The 24,236-nt window shown below is 29.4% G+C and overlaps 1 protein-coding gene across 1 annotated transcript; it reads left to right on the top strand.

Annotated features, from left to right (window-relative positions):
• Positions 1 to 222: 222 nt before the first annotated feature.
• LOC130174470 (rhodopsin-like) lies at positions 223 to 24,162 on the top strand. The gene is made up of 5 exons (XM_056384300.1): positions 223 to 583; positions 829 to 997; positions 1,166 to 1,331; positions 22,020 to 22,259; positions 23,182 to 24,162. The coding sequence occupies exons 1-5, from the start codon at positions 223 to 225 to the stop codon at positions 23,308 to 23,310; spliced, it is 1,065 nt and encodes a 354-aa protein (XP_056240275.1). The 3' UTR covers positions 23,311 to 24,162.
• Positions 24,163 to 24,236: the final 74 nt, after the last annotated feature.

The raw sequence follows: 24,236 nt of genomic DNA, 5'->3' as shown, positions 1-24,236 counted from the left end.
CTAATCCGCCCGGCCTGTTAAAAAGGTGCTGCACCTCCTCGGGGGGCTTCAGAGCACACCTTACTTCCTCAAGATCCATCCCTCCATCTGTCCTTTCTCCCCCATTTGCACTTCAGCTGCACCACAAGACTCCCTCGCAGTATTTTATTCTGAGAAGAGGCACAGACTGTTTTATTCGGTGTCAAGGACTCAGAGGAAGAAAAAGCATCACTAACAGCAGCCATGAATGGCACAGAAGGACCCAACTTTTATGTCCCCATGTCTAACAAGACTGGATTGGTTCGTAGCCCATTTGAGCACCCGCAGTACTACCTGGCTGAGCCCTGGAAGTACTCTCTTCTGGCTGCGTACATGCTGTTCCTCATCATCACTGCCTTCCCCATCAACTTCCTCACTCTCTACGTCACTGTCAAACACAAAAAATTGAGGACCCCTCTGAACTACATACTGCTCAACCTGGCGGTGGCCGACCTCTTCATGGTCATTGGTGGCTTCACAGTTACTCTCTACACAGCCCTGCATGGATATTTCATCTTAGGGGTCACTGGCTGCAACATTGAAGGATTCTTTGCCACCTTAGGAGGTAAGAGAGAGGACACGTGAAATGAAAGATAGATTCACCTGCGTGTAATGTTCTCATCCTGATGTTGATGAACGTAAATTTTATCCTTTGTGTGCTTCTTTCATAATTGAAAATATATTTAAAACATGTTTTTCAGAAATCTTGTGTGTTAAAATACACAAAATATAAAATACCATAATTACAACTATGAGGTAAAAATGCGTGTGCTTTATTTAAATGTCAACCTGCCTTATTTTATGTCTCAGGAGAGATCGGTCTCTGGTCTTTGGTGGTTTTGGCTATTGAGCGCTACATTGTGGTCTGTAAGCCAATGACCAACTTCCGCTTCGGGGAAAAACATGCCATTGCTGGCCTCGGATTCACGTGGATCATGGCCCTAACCTGTGCTGCACCTCCTCTGTTTGGATGGTCTCGGTACTGTATATTTCAGTGTCTGCAGTGTGCTTGCCAGAAAGCACGTCAGAGATTATTTTTATCTACTTGTAGAACACTTATTTAAAGACACATATTGTATGTAGAAACAAATACTGTGTGTGATAGTTTTGATGGAAATTCTTGGATCATTATTATGTGCGGATGCAGGTACATCCCAGAGGGAATGCAGTGTTCCTGTGGGATTGACTACTACACTCCCAAGCCCGAGATCAACAACACCTCATTCGTCATCTATATGTTTGTCCTCCATTTCTCTATCCCCCTCTTCATCATTTTCTTCTGCTACAGTCGCCTGCTATGCACTGTCCGAGCGGTAAGAACACCACTGTTAGATGTAATATTAATAATAAGGATGTGATACCTTGTTTATCCCTATAGAGAATTTTTTTTCTTTTTACGTTTCTCCACTCCACAGGGAGATAAGAGCATCACAGAGCAGAGTCTCTGGAGATGTGAGGGATTTAATGGCTCAAGGACACTTCAAGAGAGCAGATTGTTGCCAACATGGCAGCTTATACCCAGGTCATCAAGCTGAAGGGCATTCTGCCTGCTCACTGTGTCATCCTGATGCCATCATTAATAATAACATAACAGCATTGATCATGTATTAGCACAAACAGCGTAGGTTTGGTCTCAACATTGGTGGTACGGTGAGGCATAAAAATGTAAAAAAAAAAGACATAGTATAGTAAGTATTAAAATTTTTTAAAAAACTTCAACGTTTAATAAGGCGTAAAATTAAAAAAAAAAACGTCATAGTATGGTAAAGCATAAAGATCTTACAAAACGGCATAAAATAGTATGGTACAGCAAAGTATAGTAAGGCATAAAAATGTGAAAATATACTATAGTATAATAAGGCAAAGAATGTCAAAAAACGTCTATAGTATAGACGGTATAGTTTGGCATAAAGTTTTCAAAAAACTACATACTAGATTATATCATTAAAATGTCAAAAAATGTCGTAGTAAAGTGAGGCATGAAAATGTCAAAATGTGTCATAGTATAGTAAGGCAAAAAATGTAAGAATACCTCATAGTATAGTAAGTAATAAAAATGTCGTCATAGTGTGAGGCATGAAAATGTCAACAAACGTCATAATATATTAAGTAAAGAATATAAAAATACTTCATAGTATAGTAAGGCAAAAAATGTAAGAATGCCTCATAGTTTAGTAAGTCAAAAAAATGTCATAATATAGTAAGTAAAGAATATCAAAATACTTCACGGTATAGTAAGGCAAAAAATGTAAAAATACGTAATACTATAGTATAGCATAAAAATGACATAATAAAGTATGGCATAAAAAACGTCAAAAAACATCACAGTATAGTATGGCGTGAAATTGTCAAAAAACGTTATAGTATAGTATGGATTAAAATGTCATAGTATAATATTGCATAAAATTGTCAAAAAACGTCATAGTATGGTATTTATTAAAAAGTTCTAGTATAGTATGGCATAAAATGTAAAAAAATGTCATAGTATAGAATGGCATAAAATGTCAAAAAACGTAAAAGTTTAATATGGCATAAAATTGTCAAAAAACGTCATAGTAAAGTATGGCATAAAAAAATCAAATATTAAATAATTATAATATGGCAAAAAATGGTCAAAAGACGTCATAGTATAGTATGTATTAAAACGTCATAGTATAATATGGCATCAAACGTCAAAAAACGTCATAGTATAAAATAGCATAAAATTGTCAGGAAAGGTCATAGTATAATATGGATTAAAACGTCATAGTATAGTATGGCATAAAACGTCAAAAAACGTCATAGTATAATATAGCATTAAATTGTCAAAAAACGTCATAGTATAGTTTGTATTAAAATGTCTTAGTATAGTATGTCATAAAACGTCAAAAAACGTATAATTATAATATGGCATTAAATTGTCAAAAACGTCATATGGATTAAAACGTCATAGTATAATATGGCATAAAACGTCAAAAAGGTCATAGTATAATATTGATTAAAACGTCAAAAAAGGTCATAGTATAATATGGCATAAAATTTAAAAAAAACGTCATAGTATAGTATGGCATGAAACGACAAAAAGTGTCATAGTAAAGTATGGCATGAAATTGTTAAAAAACGTCATAGTATATTATGGCATAAAATGTCAAAAAAACGTAAAAGTATAATATGGCATAAAATTGTCAAAAAACAGCATAGGATAGTATGAATTAAAACATCATAGTAGAGTATAGAATAAAACGTCAAAAAATGTATAATTATAATATGGCAAAAAATTGTCAAAGAATGTCATAGTATAGTAAGGCATAAAACGTCAAAAAACGTCATAGTATAATATGGCATAGAATTGTCAAAGAACGTCATAGTATAGTATGGCATAATACGACAAAAACATCATAGTATAATATGGCATGAAATTATCAAAAAACGTCTTAGTATAGTTTGGCATAATACGTCATAGTATAGTATGGCGTAAAATGTCAAAAAAACATAAAAGTTTAGTGTGGCATAAAATTGTAAAAAAACGTCATAGTATAGTATGGCATAAAAGGTCAAAAAACCTCAAAGTATAGTATGTATTAAAATGTCATAGTATAATATGGCCTAAAACATCAAAAAAATTCACAGTATAATTTCACATAAAATAGTCAAAAAACTTCATAATTTAATATGGCATAAAGTGTCAAAAAACATAAAAATTTAGTGCGGCATAAAATTGTCAAAAAACGTTATAGTATAGTATGTATTAAAATGTCATAGTATAGTATGGCATAAAACCTCAAAAAACAAATAATTATAATATGGCATAAAATTGTCAAAAAACGTCATAGTATAATATGGCATAAAATTGTCAAAAAACGTCATAGTATAGTATGGCATAATACGTCATGGTATAGTATGGCATAAAATTGTCAAAAAACGTCAGAGCATAGTATGGCATAAAACATCAAAAAACAAATAATTATAATATGGCATAAAATTGTCAAAAAACATCATAGTATAGTATGTATTAAAATGTCATGGTATAGTATTGCATAAAACGTCAAAAAACGTCACAGTATAATATGGCATGAAATTTTCACAAAACGTCACAGTATAGTATGGCATAAAACGTTCAAAAACGTCACAGTATAATGTGGCATAAAATTTTCAAAAAACGTCATAGTATAGTATGGCATAATACGTCAAAAAACGTCATAGTATAATGTGGCATAAAATTGTCAAAAAATGTCATAGTATAGTATGTATTAAAATATCATGGTATAGTATGGCATAAAATGTCAAAAAACATAAAACTTTAGTGTGGCATAAAATTGACAAAAAACGTCATGGTATAGTCTGGCATAAAACGTCAAAAACGCCACAGTATAGTATGGCATAAAATGTCAAAAAACATAAAAATTTAGTGTGGCATAAAATTGTCAAAAAACGTCATAGTATAGTATGTATTAAAATGTCATAGTATAGTATAGCATAAAACATCAAAAAACGTCACAGTATAATATGGCATAAAATTGTCATAAAACTTCATAGTTTAGTATGGCATAATACGTCAAAAAACGTCATCGTATAATATGGCATAAAATTGTCAAAAAACGTCATAGTATAGTATGTATTAAAATGGCATATTAAAATATGGCATAAAATGTCAAAAAACGTCATAGTATAGTATGGCATAAAATGTCAAAAAACATAAAAATGTAGTTTTGCATAAAATTGTCAAAAAAGGTCATAGTATAATATGGCATAAAATTGTCAAAAAACGTCATAGTATAGTATGGCATAATACGTGATAGTATAGTATGGCATAAAACCTCAAAAAACAAATAATTATAATATGGCATGAAATTGTCAAAAAACGTCATAGTATAGTATGGCATAATACGTCATGGTATAGTAAGGCATAAAACGTCAAAAAACGTCACAGTATAATATGGCATAAAATTGTCAAAAAACGTCATAGTATAGTATGTATTAAAATGGCATATTAAAATATGGCATAAAATGTCAAAAAACGTCATAGTATAGTATGGCATAAAATGTCAAAAAACATAAAAATGTAGTTTTGCATAAAATTGTCAAAAAAGGTCATAGTATAATATGGCATAAAATTGTCAAAAAACGTCATAGTATAGTATGGCATAATACGTGATAGTATAGTATGGCATAAAACCTCAAAAAACAAATAATTATAATATAGCATGAAATTGTCACAAAACGTCACAGTATAGTATGGCATGAAACGTCAAAAAACGTCATAGTATAATATGGCATAAAATTGTCAAAAAAAATAAAAGTTTAGTGTGGCATTAAATTTTCAAAACACGTCATAGTATAATATGGCATAAAATTGTCAAAAAACGTCATAGTATAATATGGCATAAAATTGTCAAAAAATGTCATAGTATAGTATGTATTAAAATTTCATAGTATAGTATAGCATAAAATATCAAAAAACATCACAGTATAAAATGGCATAAAATTGTCAAAAAACGTCATCGTATAGTATGGCATAATACGTCATAGTATAGTATGGCATAAAATGTCAAAAAACATAAAAATTTAGTGTGGCATAAAATGTCAAAAAACAGATCATTTTAATATGTCACAACAGTGTCAAAGAACGTCATAGTATAGTATGGATTAAAATGTCATAGTATAGTATGGATTAAAATGGTCATAGTATAGTATGGCATAAAATGTCAAAAAACAAATAATTTTAACATGTCACAAAATTGTCAAAAAACGTCATAATATAGTATGTATTAAAATCTCATAGTATAGTATGGCCTAAAACATCAAAAAACGTCACAGTATAATTTGGCATAAAATAGCCAAAAAACGTCATAGTATAGTATGCCATAAAACTTCAAAAAACGTCATAGTATAGTATGGCATAAAATTGTCAAAAAACGTCATATTATAGTATGGCATAATACGTGATAGTATAGTATGGCATAAAATGTCAAAAAACAAATAATTTTAACATGTCACAAAATTGTCAAAAAACGTCATAGTATAGTATGTAGTAAAATCTCATAGTATAGTATGGCTTAAAACATCAAAAAACGTCACAGTATAATTTGGCATAAAATAGTCAAAAAACGTCATAGTATAGTATGGCATAAAATGTCAAAAAACATAAAAATTTAGTTTCGCATAAAATTGTCAAAAAACGTCATAGTATAGTATGGCATAAAATGTCAAAAAACATAAAAATTTAGTTTTGCACAAAATTGTCAAAAAAGGTCATAGTATAGTATGGCATAAAACGTCAAAAAACGTCACAGTATAATATCGCATTAAATTTTCAAAAAAAGTCGTAGTATTGTATGGCATAAAACGTCAAAAAACATCACAGTATAATATCGCATTAAATATTCAAAAAATCTCATAGTATAGTATGGCATAAAACATCAAAAAACATCACAGTATAAAATGGCATAAAATTGTCAAAAAACGTCATAGTATAGTATGGCATAAAACCTCAAAAAACAAATAATTATAATATGGCATAAAATTGTCAAAAAACGTCATAGTATAGTATGGCATAAAACCTCAAAAAATGTCATAGCTTAACATGGCATAAAATTGTCAAAAAATGTCATAGTATATTATGGCATTAAACGTCAAAAAACGTCATAGTATAGTATGGCATAAGATTGTCAAAAAATGTCACAGTATAGTATGGCATAAGATTGTCAAAAAATGTCACAGTATAGTATGGCATAAAACGTCATAGGATAGTATGGCATAAAACGTTCAAAAACGTCATAGTATAATATTGCATAAAATTGTCAAAAAAGGTCATAGTATAGTATGGTATAAAACGTCAAAAAGCGTCACAGTATAATATCACATTCAATTTTCAAAAAACGTCGTAGTATTGTATGGCATAAAACGTCAAAAAACGTCACAGTATAGTATGGCATTAAATGTCAAAAAATGTCATAGTATAGTATGGCATAAAACATCAAAAAACATCACAGTATAAAATGGCATAAAATTGTCAAAAAACGTCATAGTATAGTATGGCATAAAACCTCAAAAAACAAATAATTATAATATGGCATAAAATTGTCAAAAAACGTCATAGTATAGTATGGCATAAAACCTCAAAAAACGTCATAGCTTAACATGGCATAAAATTGTCAAAAAATGTCATAGTATATTATGGCATTAAACGTCAAAAAACGTCATAGTATAGTATGGCATAAGATTGTCAAAAAATGTCACAGTATAGTATGGCATAAGATTGTCAAAAAATGTCACAGTATAGTATGGCATAAAACGTCATAGGATAGTATGGCATAAAACGTTCAAAAACGTCATAGTATAATATTGCATAAAATTGTCAAAAAAGGTCATAGTATAGTATGGTATAAAACGTCAAAAAGCGTCACAGTATAATATCACATTCAATTTTCAAAAAACGTCGTAGTATTGTATTGCATAAAACGTCAAAAAACGTCACAGTATAGTATGGCATAAAACGTCATAGGTATAAAACGTTCAAAAACGTCATAGTATAATATGCCATAAAAGTTTCAAAAAGTTCATAGTATAGTATGGCATAAAACGTCAAAAAACGTCACAGTATAATATCGCATTAAATTTTCAAAAAACGTCATAGTATTGTATGGCATAAAACCTCAAAAAACGTCATAGCATAACATGGCATAAAATTTTCATAAAATGTAATAGTATAATATGGCATAAAATGTCAAAAAAGGTAAAAGTATAATATGGCATAAAATTGTCAAAAAACGTCATAGTATAGTATGGCATAAAATGTCATAGTATAATATGGCATAAAACGTCAAAAAACGTCATAGTACAATATGGCATAAAATTGTCAAAAAACGTCACAGTATAGTATGGCATAAAACGTAATAGGATAGTATGGCATAAAACGTTCAAAAACGTCATAGTATAATATGGCATAAAATTGTCAAAAAAGATCATAGTATAGTATGGCATAAAACGTCAAAAAACGTCACAGTATAATATCGCATTAAATTTTCAAAAAACGTCATAGTATTGTATGGCATAAAACCTCAAAAAACATCACAATATAATATCGCATTAAATTTTCATAAAATGTCATAGTATAGTATGGCATAAAATGTCAAAAAAGGTAAAAGTATAATATGGCATAAAATTGTCAAAAAACGTCATAGTATAGTATGGCATAAAATGTCATAGTATAATATGGCATAAAACGTCAAAAAACTTTATAGTATAATATGGCATAAAATTGTCAAAAAACGTCATAGTATAGTATAGCATAATACGTCATAGTATAGTATGGCATTAAATGTCAAAAAACATCATAGTATAATATGGCATAAGATTGTCAAAAAACGTCACAGTATAGTATGGCATAAAACGTTCAAAAACGTCAAAGTATAATATGGCATAAAATTGTCAAAAAAAGTCATAGTATAGTATGGCATAAAACGTCAAAATACGTCACAGTATAATATCGCATTAAATTTTCAAAAAACGTCATAGTATTGTATGGCATAAAACGTCAAAAAACATCACAGTATAATATCGCATTAAATTTTCAAAAAATGTCATAGTATAGTATGGCATAAAATGTCAAAAAAGGTAAAAGTATAATATGGCATAAAATTGTCAAAAAACGTCATAGTATAGTATGGCATAAAATGTCATAGTATAATATGGCATAAAACGTCAAAAAACTTTATAGTATAATATGGCATAAAATTGTCAAAAAACGTCATAGTATAGTATAGCATAATACGTCATAGTATAGTATGGCATTAAATGTCAAAAAACATCATAGTATAATATGGCATAAGATTGTCAAAAAACGTCACAGTATAGTATGGCATAAAACGTCATAGGATAGTATGGCATAAAACGTTCAAAAACGTCAAAGTATAATATGGCATAAAATTGTCAAAAAAAGTCATAGAATAGTATGGCATAAAACGTCAAAAAACGTCACAGTATAATATCGCATTAAATTTTCAAAAAACGTCATAGTATTGTATGGCATAAAACGTCAAAAAACATCACAGTATAATATCGCATTAAATTTTCAAAAAATGTCATAGTATAGTATGGCATAAAATGTCAAAAAAGGTAAAAGTATAATATGGCATAAAATTGTCAAAAAACGTCATAGTATAGTATGGCATAAAATGTCATAGTATAATATGGCATAAAACGTCAAAAAACTTTATAGTATAATATGGCATAAAATTGTCAAAAAACGTCATAATATAGTATAGCATAATACGTCATAGTATAGTATGGCATTAAATGTCAAAAAACATCATAGTATAATATGGCATAAGATTGTCAAAAAACGTCACAGTATAGTATGGCATAAAACGTCAGAGGATAGTATGGCATAAAACGTTCAAAAACGTCAAAGTATAATATGGCATAAAATTGTCAAAAAAAGTCATAGTATAGTATGGCATAAAACGTCAAAAAACGTCACAGTATAATATCGCATTAAATTTTCAAAAAACGTCATAGTATTGTATGGCATAAAACCTCAAAAAACGTCACAGTATAATATCGCATTAAATTTTCATAAAATGTCATAGTATAGTATGGCATAAAATGTCAAAAAACGTAAAAGTATAATATGGCATAAAATTGTCAAAAAACGTCATAGTATGTCATAGTATAATATGGCATAAAACCTCAAAAAACAAATAATTGTAATATGGCATAAAATTGTCAAAAAACGTCATAGTATAGTTTGTATTAAAACATCATAGTATAATATGGCATAGAACCTCAAAAAACGTCATAGCTTTACATGCATTAAATTGTCAAAAAAGGTCATAGTATAGTATGGCATAAAACGTCAAAAAACGTCACAGTATAATATCGCATTAAATCCTCAAAAAACGTCATAGTATAGTATGGCATAAAATGTCATAGTATATTATGGCATTAAACGTCAAAAAACGTCATAGTATATTATGGCATAAAATTGTCAAAAAAAATCACAGTATAGTATGGCATAAAACGTCATAGGATAGTATGGCATAAAACGTCAAAAAACGTCACAGTATAATATCGCATTAAATTTTCAAAAAACGTCATAGTATTGTATGGCATAAAACCTCAAAAAACATCACAGTATAATATCGCATTAAATTTTCATAAAATGTCATAGTATAGTATGGCATAAAATGTCAAAAAACGTAAAAGTATAATATGGCATAAAATTGTCAAAAAACGTCATAGTATATTATGGCATAAAATTGTCAAAAAACGTCATAGTATATTATGGCATTAAACGTCAAAAAACGTCATAGTATAGTATGGCATAAAATTGTCAAAAAAAATCACAGTATAGTATGGCATAAAACGTCATAGGATAGTATGGCATAAAACGTCAAAAAACGTCACAGTATAATATCGCATTAAATTTTCAAAAAACGTCATAGTATAGTATGGCATAAAATGTCATAGTATATTATGGCATTAAACGTCAAAAAACGTCATAGTATAGTATGGCATAAAATTGTCAAAAAAAATCACAGTATAGTATGGCATAAAACGTCATAGGATAGTATGGCATAAAACGTTCAAAAACGTCATAGTATAATATGGCATAAAACGTCAAAAAACGTCACAGTATAATATGGCATTCAATTTTTTAAAAAACGTCATAGTATTGTATGGCATATAACGTCAAAAAACATCACAATATAATATCACATTAAATTGTCAAAAAACGTCATAGTATAGTATGGCATAAAACCTCAAAAAACAAATAATTATAATATGGCATAAAATTGTCAAAAAACATCATAGTATAGTACAGCACAATACGTCATAGTATAATATGGCATAAAACCTCAAAAAACAAATAATTATAATATGGCATAAAATTGTCAAAAAACGTCACAGTATAATATCGCATTAAATCCTCAAAAAGCGTCATAGTATAATATGGCATAAAATTGTCAAAAAACATCACAGTATAGTATGGCATAAAACGTCATAGTATAGTATGGCATAAAACGTCATAGGATAGTATGGCATAAAACGTTCAAAAACGTCATAGTATAATATGGCATAAAACGTCAAAAAAACGTCACAGAATTGTATGGTATAAAACGTCAAAAAACATCTCAGTATAATATCGCATTAAATTTTCAAAAAACGTCATAGTATTGTATGGTATAAAACGTCAAAAAACATCTCAGTATAATATCGCATTAAATTTTCATAAAATGTCATAGTATAGTATGGCATAAAATGTCATAGTATAATATTGCATAAAACGTCAAAAAACGTCATAGTATAATATGGCATAAAATTGTCAAAAAAGATCATAGTATAGTATGGCATAAAACGTCAAAAAACGTCACAGTATCGGGGCGTCGTGTAGCGTAGTGGTTTAAGCAGGCGCTCCATGTGTAGAGGCTACAGTCCTCGTTGCAGTTGGCCCCGGTTCGAATCCCGCGTCGGACGGCCTTTCGCTGCATGTCATTCCCCCTCTCTCTGCCTCCCTGTTTCCTGTCACTCTCCACTGTGCTGTCCATTAAAGGCATAAAAAAGCCCAAAAAAATATACTTTAAAAAAACGTCACAGTATAATATCGCATTAAATTTTCAAAAAACGTCATAGTATTGTATGGCATAAAACGTCAAAAAACATCACAGTATAATATCGCATTAAATTTTCAAAAAATGTCATAGTATAGTATGGCATAAAATGTCAAAAAAGGTAAAAGTATAATATGGCATAAAATTGTCAAGAAACGTCATAGTATAGTATGGCATAAAATGTCATAGTATAATATGGCATAAAACGTCAAAAAACTTTATAGTATAATATAGCATAAAATTGTCAAAAAACGTCATAGTATAGTATAGCATAATACGTCATAGTATAGTATGGCATTAAATGTCAAAAAACATCATAGTATAATATGGCATAAGATTGTCAAAAAACGTCACAGTATAGTATGGCATAAAACGTTCAAAAACGTCAAAGTATAATATGGCATAAAATTGTCAAAAAAAGTCATAGTATAGTATGGCATAAAACGTCAAAAAACGTCACAGTATAATATCGCATTAAATTTTCAAAAAACGTCATAGTATTGTATGGCATAAAACCTCAAAAAACATCACAGTATAATATCGCATTAAATTTTCAAAAAATGTCATAGTATAGTATGGCATCAAATGTCAAAAAACGTAAAAGTATAATATGGCATAAAATTGTCAAAAAACGTCATAGTATATTATGGCATGAAATGTCATAGTATAATATGGCATTAAACGTCAAAAAACGTCATAGTATAGTATGGCATAAAACGTCAAAAAATGTCATAGTAAAATATGGCATAAAATTACTAAAAAACATCAAAGTATAGTATGGCATAATACGTCATAGTATAGTATGGCATAAAACCTCAAAAAAAAATAATTATAATATGGCATAAAATTGTCAAAAAACGTCATAGTATAGTTTGTATTAAAACATCATAGTATAATATGGTATAAAATTGTCAAAAAACGTCATAGTATAGTATGGCATAAAACCTCAAAAAACGTCATAGCTTTACATGCATTAAATTGTCAAAAAAGGTCATAGTATAGTATGGCATAAAACGTCAAAAAACGTCACAGTATAATATCGCATTAAATCCTCAAAAAACGTCATAGTATAGTATGGCATAAAATGTCATAGTATAGTATGGCATAAAACGTCAAAAAACGTCACAGTATAATATCGCATTAAATCCTCAAAAAACGTCATAGTATAGTATGGCATAAAATGTCATAGTATATTATGGCATTAAACGTCAAAAAACGTCATAGTATATTATGGCATAAAATTGTCAAAAAAAATCACAGTATAGTATGGCATAAAACGTCATAGGATAGTATGGCATAAAACGTCAAAAAACGTCACAGTATAATATCGCATTAAATTTTCAAAAAACGTCATAGTATTGTATGGCATAAAACCTCAAAAAACATCACAGTATAATATCGCATTAAATTTTCATAAAATGTCATAGTATAGTATGGCATAAAATTGTCAAAAAAAATCACAGTATAGTATGGCATAAAACGTCATAGGATAGTATGGCATAAAACGTCAAAAAACGTCACAGTATAATATCGCATTAAATTTTCAAAAAACGTCATAGTATAGTATGGCATAAAATGTCATAGTATATTATGGCATTAAACGTCAAAAAACGTCATAGTATAGTATGGCATAAAATTGTCAAAAAAAATCACAGTATAGTATGGCATAAAACGTCATAGGATAGTATGGCATAAAACGTTCAAAAACGTCATAGTATAATATGGCATAAAACGTCAAAAAACGTCACAGTATAATATGGCATTCAATTTTTTAAAAAACGTCATAGTATTGTATGGCATAAAACGTCAAAAAACATCACAATATAATATCACATTAAATTGTCAAAAAACGTCATAGTATAGTATGGCATAAAACCTCAAAAAACAAATAATTATAATATGGCATAAAATTGTCAAAAAACATCATAGTATAGTACAGCACAATACGTCATAGTATAATATGGCATAAAACCTCAAAAAACAAATAATTATAATATGGCATAAAATTGTCAAAAAACGTCACAGTATAATATCGCATTAAATCCTCAAAAAGCGTCATAGTATAATATGGCATAAAATTGTCAAAAAACATCACAGTATAGTATGGCATAAAACGTCATAGGATAGTATGGCATAAAACGTTCAAAAACGTCATAGTATAATATGGCATAAAACGTCAAAAAAACGTCACAGTATAATATGGCATAAAATCCTCAAAAAACATCACAGTATAGTATGGCATAAAACGTCAAAAAACGTTAAAGTATAATATGGCATAAAATTGTCAAAAAACGTCATAGTATAGTATGGCATAAAATGTCATAGTATAATATGGCATAAAACCTCAAAAAACGTCATAGTATAATATGCCATAAAATTGTCAAAAAAGGTCATAGTATAGTATGGCATAAAACGTCAAAAAACGTCACAGTATAATATCGCATTCAATTTTCAAAAAACGTCATAGTATTGTATGGCATAAAACGTCAAAAAACATCACAGTATAATATCGCATTAAATTTTCAAAAAATGTCATAGTATAGTATGGCATAAAATGTCAAAAAACGTAAAAGTATAATATGGCATAAAATTGTCAAAAAACATCATAGTATAGTATGGCATAAAACCTCAAAAAACAAATAATTATAATATGGCATAAAATTGTCAAAAAACGTCATAGTATAGTATAGCATAATACGTCATAGTATAATTTGGCATAAAACCTCAAAAAACAAATAATTATAATATGTCACAAAATTGTCAAAAAACGTCATAGTATAGTATGTATTAAAATTTCATAGTATAGAATGGCATAAAACGTCAAAAAACGTCACAGTATAATATGGCATTCAATTTTCAAAAAACGTCATAGTATTGTATGGCTTAAAACGTAAAAAACATCACAGTATAATATCACATTAAATTGTCAAAAAACGTCATAGTATAGTATGGCATAAAACCTCAAAAAACAAATAATTATAAAATGGCATAAAATTGTCAAAAAACATCATAGTATAGTATAGCACAATACATCATAGTATAATATGGCATAAAACCTCAAAAAACAAATAATTATAATATGGCATAAAATTGTCAAAAAACGTCATAGTATAGTTTGTATTAAAACATCATAGTATAATATGGTATAAAATTGTCAAAAAACGTCATAGTATAGTATGGCATAAAACCTCAAAAAACGTCATAGCTTTACATGGCATAAAATTGTCAAAAAAGGTCATAGTATAGTATGGCGTAAAACGTCAAAAAACGTCACAGTATAATATCGCATTAAATTTTCAAAAAACATCATCGTATTGTATGGCATAAAACGTCAAAAAACATCACAGTATAATATCGCATTAAATTGTCAAAAAACGTCATAGTATAGTATGGCATAAAACCTCAAAAAACAAATAATTATAATATGGCATAAAATTGTCAAAAAACGTCATAGTATAGTATAGCATAATACGTCATAGTATAGTATGGCATAAAACGTCAAAAAACGTCATAGTATAGTATGGCATAAAACCTCAAAAATCAAATAATTATAATATGGCATAAAATTGTCAAAAAACGTCATAGTATAGTATAGCATAATACGTCATAGTATAGTATGGCATAAAACCTCAAAAAACAAATAATTATAATACGGCAAAAAATTGTCAAAAAACGTCATAGTATAGTTTGTATTAAAACATCATAGTATTGTATGGCACAAAAGGTCAAAAAACGTCATAGTATAATATGGTATAAAATTGTCAAAAAACGTCATAGTATAGTATGGCATAAAATGTCATAGTATAATATGGCATAAAACGTCAAAAAACGTCATAGTATAATATGGCATAAAACATCAAAAAACAAATAATTATAATATGGCATAACATTGTCAAAAAACGTCATAGTATAGTATGGCATAAAACGTCAAAAAACGTCATAGTAAAATATCGCATTAAATTTTCAAAAAATGTCATAGTATAGTATGGCATAAAACGTCATAGTATAATATGGCATAAAACGTCAAAAAACGTCATAGTATAATATGGCATAAAACATCAAAAAACAAATAATTATAATATGGCATAACATTGTCAAAAAACGTCATAGTATAGTATGGCATAAAACGTCAAAAAACGTCATAGTAAAATATTGCATTAAATTTTCAAAAAATGTCATAGTATAGTATGGCATAAAACGTCAAAAAATGTCATAGTATAGTATGGCATAAAACGTCAAAAAACGTCATAGTAAAATATCGCATTAAATTTTCAAAAAATGTCATATTATAGTATGGCATAAAATGTCAAAAAACGTAAAAGTATAATATGACATAAAATTGTTAAAAAACATCATAGTATAGTATGGCATAATACGTCATAGTATAGTATGGCATAAAACCTCAAAAAACAAATAATTATAATATGGCATAAAATTGTCAAAAAACGTCATAGTATAGTTTGTATTAAAACATCATAGTATAATATGGTATAAAATTGTCAAAAAACGTCATAGTATAGCATGGCATAAAACCTCAAAAAACGTCACAGTAAAATATCGCATGAAACGTTCAAAAACGTCATAGTATAATATGGCATAAAACGTCAAAAAACATCACATTATAATATGGCATAAAATTGTCAAAAAACGTCATAGTATAGTTTGTATTAAAACATCATAGTATAATATGGTATAAAATTGTCAAAAAACGTCATAGTATAGTATGGCATAAAACCTCAAAAAACGTCACAGTAAAATATCGCATTAAATCCTCAAAAAACGTCATAGTATAGTATGGCATGAAACGTTCAAAAACGTCATAGTATAATATGGCATAAAACGTCAAAAAACGTCACAGTATAATATGGCATTCAATTTTCAAAAAACGTCATAGTATAGTATGGCATAAAACGTCAAAAAACATCACAGTATAATATGGCATAAAATTGTCAAAAAAACGTCATAGTATAGTATGGCATAAAACCTCAAAAAACAAATAATTATAATATGGCATAAAATTGTCAAAAAACGTCATAGTATAGTATAGCATAATACGTCATAGTATAATTTGGCATAAAACTTCAAAAAACAAATAATTATAATATGTCACAAAATTGTCAAAAAACATCATAGTATAGTATGTATTAAAATTTCATAGTATAGTATGGCATAAAACGTCAAAAAACGTCACAGTATAATATGGCATTCAATTTTCAAAAAACGTCATAGTATTGTATGGCATAAAACGTCAAAAAACATCACAGTATAATATCACATTAAATTGTCAAAAAACGTCATAGTATAGTATGGCATAAAACCTCAAAAAACAAATAATTATAATATGGCATAAAATTGTCAAAAAACATCATAGTATAGTATAGCACAATACGTCATAGTATAGTATGGCATAAAATGTCAAAAAACGTCAAAAAAAACAAATAATTATAATATGGCATAAAATTGTCAAAAAACGTCATAGTATAGTTTGTATTAAAACATCATAGTATAATATGGTATAAAATTGTCAAAAAACGTCATAGTATAGTATGGCATAAAACCTCATAGTATAATATGGCATAAAACGTCAAAAAACGTCATAGTATAATATGGCATAAAACATCAAAAAACAAATAATTATAATATGGCATAACATTGTCAAAAAACGTCATAGTATAGTATGGCATAAAACGTCAAAAAACGTCATAGTAAAATATTGCATTAAATTTTCAAAAAATGTCATAGTATAGTATGGCATAAAACGTCAAAAAACGTCATAGTAAAATATCGCATTAAATTTTCAAAAAATGTCATAGTATAGTATGGCATAAAATGTCAAAAAACGTAAAAGTATAATATGGCATAAAATTGTTAAAAAACATCATAGTATAGTATGGCATAATACGTCATAGTATAGTATGGCATAAAACCTCAAAAAACAAATAATTATAATATGGCATAAAATTGTCAAAAAACGTCATAGTATAGTTTGTATTAAAACATCATAGTATAATACGGTATAAAATTGTCAAAAAACGTCATAGTATAGTATGGCATAAAACCTAAAAAAACGTCATAGCTTTACATGGCATAAAATTGTCAAAAAGTCATAGTATAGTATGGCATAAAACGTCAAAAAACGTCACAGTATAATATCGCATTAAATCCTCAAAAAACGTCATAGTATAGTATGGCATAAAATGTCATAGTATATTATGGCATTAAACGTCAAAAAACGTCATAGTATAATATGGCATAAAATTGTCAAAAACATCACAGTATAGTATGGCATAAAATGTCATAGGATAGTATGGCATAAAACGTTCAAAAACGTCATAGTATAATATGGCATAAAACATCAAAAAACGTCGCAGTATAATATCGCATTAAATTTTCAAAAAATGTCATAGTATTGTATGGCATAAAACGTCAAAAAACATGACAGTAAAATATTGCATTAAATTTTCAAAAAATGTCATAGTATAGTATGGCATAAAACCTCAAAAAACGTCATAGCTTTACATGGCATAAAACGTCAAAAAACGTCACAGTATAATATCGCATTAAATTTTCAAAAAACGTCATAGTATTGTATGGCATAAAACGTCAAAAAACATCACAGTATAATATCGCATTAAATTGTCAAAAAACGTCATAGTATAGTATGGCATAAAACCTCAAAAAACAAATAATTATAATATGGCATAAAACCTCAAAAAACAAATAATTATAATATGGCATAACATTGTCAAAAAACGTCATAGTATAATATGGCATAAAATTGTCAAAAAACGTCACAGTATAGTATGGCATAAAACGTCATAGGATAGTATGGCATAAAACGTTCAAAAACGTCATAGTATAATATGGCATAAAATTGTCAAAAAAGGTCATAGTATAGTATGGCATAAAACGTCAAAAAACGTCACAGTATAATATCGCATTCAATTTTCAAAAAACGTCATAGTATTGTATGGCATAAAACGTCAAAAAACATCACAGTATAATATCGCATTAAATTTTCAAAAAATGTCATAGTATAGTATGGCATAAAATGTCAAAAAACGTAAAAGTATAATATGGCATGAAATTGTCAAAAAACGTCATAGTATATTATGGCATAAAACGTCAAAAAACGTCATAGTATAATATGGCATAAAACCTCAAAAAACAAATAATTATAATATGGCATAACATTGTCAAAAAATGTCATAGTATAGTATGGCATAAAACGTCAAAAAACGTCATAGTAAAATATCGCATTAAATTTTCAAAAAATGTCATATTATAGTATGGCATAAAATGTCAAAAAACGTAAAAGTATAATATGACATAAAATTGTTAAAAAACATCATAGTATAGTATGGCATAATACGTCATAGTATAGTATGGCATAAAACCTCAAAAAACAAATAATTATAATATGGCATAAAATTGTCAAAAAACGTCATAGTATAGTTTGTATTAAAACATCATAGTATAATATGGTATAAAATTGTCAAAAAACGTCATAGTATAGCATGGCATAAAACCTCAAAAAACGTCACAGTAAAATATCGCATGAAACGTTCAAAAACGTCATAGTATAATATGGCATAAAACGTCAAAAAACATCACAGTATAATATGGCATAAAATTGTCAAAAAAACGTCATAGTATAGTTTGTATTAAAACATCATAGTATAATATGGTATAAAATTGTCAAAAAACGTCATAGTATAGTATGGCATAAAACCTCAAAAAACGTCACAGTAAAATATCGCATTAAATCCTCAAAAAACGTCATAGTATAGTATGGCATGAAACGTTCAAAAACGTCATAGTATAATATGGCATAAAACGTCAAAAAACGTCACAGTATAATATGGCATTCAATTTTCAAAAAACGTCATAGTATAGTATGGCATAAAACGTCAAAAAACATCACAGTATAATATGGCATAAAATTGTCAAAAAACGTCATAGTATAGTATGGCATAAAACCTCAAAAAACAAATAATTATAATATGGCATAAAATTGTCAAAAAACGTCATAGTATAGTATAGCATAATACGTCATAGTATAATTTGGCATAAAACTTCAAAAAACAAATAATTATAATATGTCACAAAATTGTCAAAAAACATCATAGTATAGTATGTATTAAAATTTCATAGTATAGTATGGCATAAAACGTCAAAAAACGTCACAGTATAATATGGCATTCAATTTTCAAAAAACGTCATAGTATTGTATGGCATAAAACGTCAAAAAACATCACAGTATAATATCACATTAAATTGTCAAAAAACGTCATAGTATAGTATGGCATAAAACCTCAAAAAACAAATAATTATAATATGGCATAAAATTGTCAAAAAACATCATAGTATAGTATAGCACAATACGTCATAGTATAATATGGCATAAAACCTCAAAAAACAAATAATTATAATATGGCATAAAATTGTCAAAAAACGTCATAGTATAGTTTGTATTAAAACATCATAGTATAATATGGTATAAAATTGTCAAAAAACGTCATAGTATAGTATGGCATAAAACCTCAAAAAACGTCATAGCTTTACATGGCATAAAACGTCAAAAAACGTCACAGTATAATATCGCATTAAATTTTCAAAAAACGTCATAGTATTGTATGGCATAAAACGTCAAAAAACATCACAGTATAATATCGCATTAAATTGTCAAAAAACGTCATAGTATAGTATGGCATAAAACCTCAAAAAACAAATAATTATAATATGGTATAAAATTTTCAAAAAACGTCATAGTATAGTATAGCATAATACGTCATAGTATAGTATGGCATAAAACCTCAAAAAACAAATAATTATAATATGGCAAAAAATTGTCAAAAAACGTCATAGTATAGTTTGTATTAAAACATCATAGTATAGCATGGCACAAAAGGTCAAAAAACGTCATAGTATAATATGGTATAAAATTGTCAAAAAACGTCATAGTATATTATGGCATAAAACCTCAAAAAACGTCATAGCTTAACATGGCATAAAATAGTCAAAAAAGGTCATAATATAGTATGGCATAAAATGTCATAGTATAGTATGGCATTAAACGTCAAAAAATCGTCACAGTATAATATGGAATAAAATTGTAAAAAAAAATCATAGTATAGTATGGCATAAAATTTCATAGTATAGTATGGCATTAAAGGTCAAAAAACGTCACAGTATAATATGGCATAAAATTGTCAAAAAACATCATAGTATAGTATGGATTAAAACGTCATAGTATAGTATGGCATTAAATTGTCAAAAAACGTCACAGTATAGTATGTATTAAAATGTCATAGTATAGTATGTCAAAACGTCAAAAAACATAAAAGTTTAGTGTGGCATAAAATTGTCAAAAAACGTCAGAGTATAGTAAATCATAAAATGTCATATTAAAGTAAGGCATTATAGTCGGCAATAAACCTAACTTGCATGTTTAAGGACTGTGAGAGGAAGCCAGATTGCCATAAGAGAAGCTATGCAGTCAGTATATTATGGATTAAAATGTCTTAGTACAGAATGGCATAAAACGTCAAAAAATGTCATAGTATAGTATGGATTAACACGTCATAGTATACTAAGGCATAAAAACGTCAAAAAAACGTCACAGTATGGATTTTCAAATATGTCAAAATATGCCATAGTACAGTACAGCATAAAAATGACATAATAAAGTAAGGCATAAAAATGTGGAAAAACGTCATGAGGCAAAAAATGTCAAAATACGTCATAGTATAGAAAGCATAAAAATGTCATAGTACAGTGAGGCATGAAAATGTCAATAAATGTCATAATATAGTAAGGAATTAAGATTTTTAAAAAGTCGTAGTATAGTAAGGCATAAAAATGTTTAAAAAAACATCATAGTATAATTAGGCATAGAAATGTCATATCACAGTGAGGCATAAAAATGTCATAGTACAGTATGACAAAAAACGGTAAAACAATGTCATATTACACTCAGGTATTAAAATGCCAAAAACAGCATAGTATAGTAACGCAAAAAAAACAGTCAAAATATGCCATTATTGTATGGCATAAAACGTCATAGTATACTAAGGCATAAAAATGACAAAAAACATCCTATCATAGTAAGGCATAAAAATTTCATAGTACAGTAAGGCATGAAAATGTCAAAAAAAAATTCATAGTATCGTAAGGCATAAAGTTAGTGTGGTATGGCATACACTTATCATAGTATAGTAAGGCAGAAGAATGTCACACTTTTTTGCATTGTCATTTTGTTGATTAAAAGACATGTCTGTCAGTTCTGTAGTCTAATCCTGTGCATTTTCTCTTCTTTTCACTTTTAGTGATAGATTAACCCCTTTGTCTACATTTGCATCACAGATTAGTCCTTTCATTATTTAATGAGCTGCATCTGTCTGTGTTCAGGCTGCAGCCCAGCAGCAGGAGTCTGAAACCACACAGAGAGCCGAGAAAGAAGTGACACGTATGGTCATTGTCATGGTGATCTCCTTCCTGGTGTGCTGGGTCCCCTATGCCACAGTGGCGTGGTACATCTTTGCCAATCAGGGAGCTGAGTTTGGACCTGTATTCATGACTGCTCCAGCCTTCTTTGCTAAGAGTGCTGCTCTGTACAACCCAGTCATCTACATTCTGCTAAACAGACAGGCATGTGAAGCAAATATCCTGGTTTGGTTATTCTTTGTAGCTAAGTACATAATCAAGTATTCTACTCAAGAACAATTCTGGGTAACTTCCATTTAATGTTACTTCATAATTCCACTTCCCAACATTTTTCGAGGCAAATATTACTATATACTTCTTTCTCCACTGGCCTTACTACAATATTTATCTGACAGCTGTAGTTACTTTGCCAGTAACATTCTACATTAAAAATGTATAATATGTTCATAAAATTAAATGCCTTGTTAAAGATTAAATCACCCTTTTTGGGATATGACCCGTCACTAAAAAAGCAGTGCTGAATTGGTAGGAGTTCCACCAAAAGACTTATTTCCCAACTAAATGCCTCACATAGTTTAATTTAAATAACTGTTCAAACAAGGCACAAAAAAATCATAAAAAATTAAGATAAGTTTATGTCATAGCGTTCTTTAAAATCTTTTTGCACCATTTACTTTCTCATGACCTGTCAGATTTTTTGTGACCCTTAGGAGAGTGACCAACTCATAGTTTGGGAACCAGTGGCCTAAACTACTGAATTGTATCATAAGTAGTTAAAATAGCTCCACTTGGAGCAGCTACAACAGTAAAAATGCTGCTAATGCATTTGTACATCAGTATTTAATAGTCTAACAATGTAATGAAATTATACTTCAGTCAAAGGAGATATTTTCTATGTAATGAATACTTTTTCTTTTGAAATTTTAAGAACATTTTGTTTATAATATTGCTGTACCTTGACCCAAGTAGGATTTTGTATACGGGTCTAGTAATGGAATATTTTGACAATGCACTTGTTACATGTTGACATGTTACTTTTACTTAAAGATCTGAATACTTCTTCCACCCTTGAGTGAAGCTGTATCATAAATGTGATTCAGATCTTCTTTTTCTTTTTGGCCTCCAGTTCAGAAACTGCATGATCACAACAGTGTGCTGTGGAAAGAACCCATTTGGAGACGACGAGGCCGCTGCCACCACTGCCTCCAAAACCCAGACTTCATCCGTATCTTCCAGCCAGGTGGCCCCCGCTTGACCTGCCCCCATCCCCCCCATGGCTCCTCCTCTTCCTTGTCCCATCTGTCCCTGCACACCTCAGGACCCTCTACCGCCAAGCACCAGTATGTTCTATTGGCCAATCCTCTTGACTTACCTCTCCATGTGTCTTCACTGCAGCAGCACGACCGCACCTTTGGTGGGACTGACCTACTCAAGAGCCAGCATGTGTATTCTCAATCCATTTAATCATGGAAAGTGTTCAGCTGGCTTCACAGAGTTTAACCTGGCATCAAGGGAGTGTTGTCTATGTGATGATCCAACTGAACAAATTCCAATGTCCCAACTACCCAAAAATATACATAATGGGTGAAAACCTAACACTGCAAACCATCAGCTCTTGTTCAAATGATTGTTTCAGCTGTGTATCCCCCAAAAAATGCGCTTCGAACTATTAAATTTATGAATACTTAGTTGAAATTAGTCATGAATTTGTTTAGATATCTCATGGGTTTTTAAGGTATCAGACAGGGCTGTCCTCTGGTGTTTCTGTCTCTCCTCTTGTCTTTACGGTGATGAAGCTGAAGTGGCTTGTTTATTCTTGGCATCAAGTGAGACATGAGTGTAAACAGATGGACCTGAGAAGGTGCCTCCTGCAAGAGACTGGATGCGTATGTGTGTGTGTGTGTGTGTGTGTGTGTGTGGTGCACGTTTATGTATTTAAATGGATGTCAGAATGTCAGTGTGTGTATTAAAGAGATATGGGGTTGTTATTTGTGGATATTATTTTGTTCATTGTGTAAAGGCTAGGATCTTGTGGAAGTTGTTCTGTGTCCTGCAATAAAAACAAGGCTAAATGTCTCCATGACTTTTCCCTTACTTGCTCCATCATGAGAACATTTACAAGGCTTTCTGACACGTTCCAGATGCTAGTTTGTGGGCTGTTGGGTGGCAGGCCAAATCTTA

Source organism: Seriola aureovittata, chromosome 9, assembly GCF_021018895.1.
Source record: "Seriola aureovittata isolate HTS-2021-v1 ecotype China chromosome 9, ASM2101889v1, whole genome shotgun sequence".
NCBI classification, from domain to species: domain Eukaryota; kingdom Metazoa; phylum Chordata; class Actinopteri; order Carangiformes; family Carangidae; genus Seriola; species Seriola aureovittata.
This window is presented reverse-complemented; position numbering and strand designations above follow the sequence as displayed.

Coding starts and splice junctions, on each gene's coding strand:
- LOC130174470 (XM_056384300.1), top strand. CDS start 223: ATGAATGGCACAGAAGGACCCAACTTTTATGTCCCCATGTCTAACAAG. Junction 998..1,165: donor CCTCTGTTTGGATGGTCTCG/GTACTGTATATT, acceptor GTGCGGATGCAG/GTACATCCCAGAGGGAATGC. Junction 22,260..23,181: donor ACATTCTGCTAAACAGACAG/GCATGTGAAGCA, acceptor TTTGGCCTCCAG/TTCAGAAACTGCATGATCAC.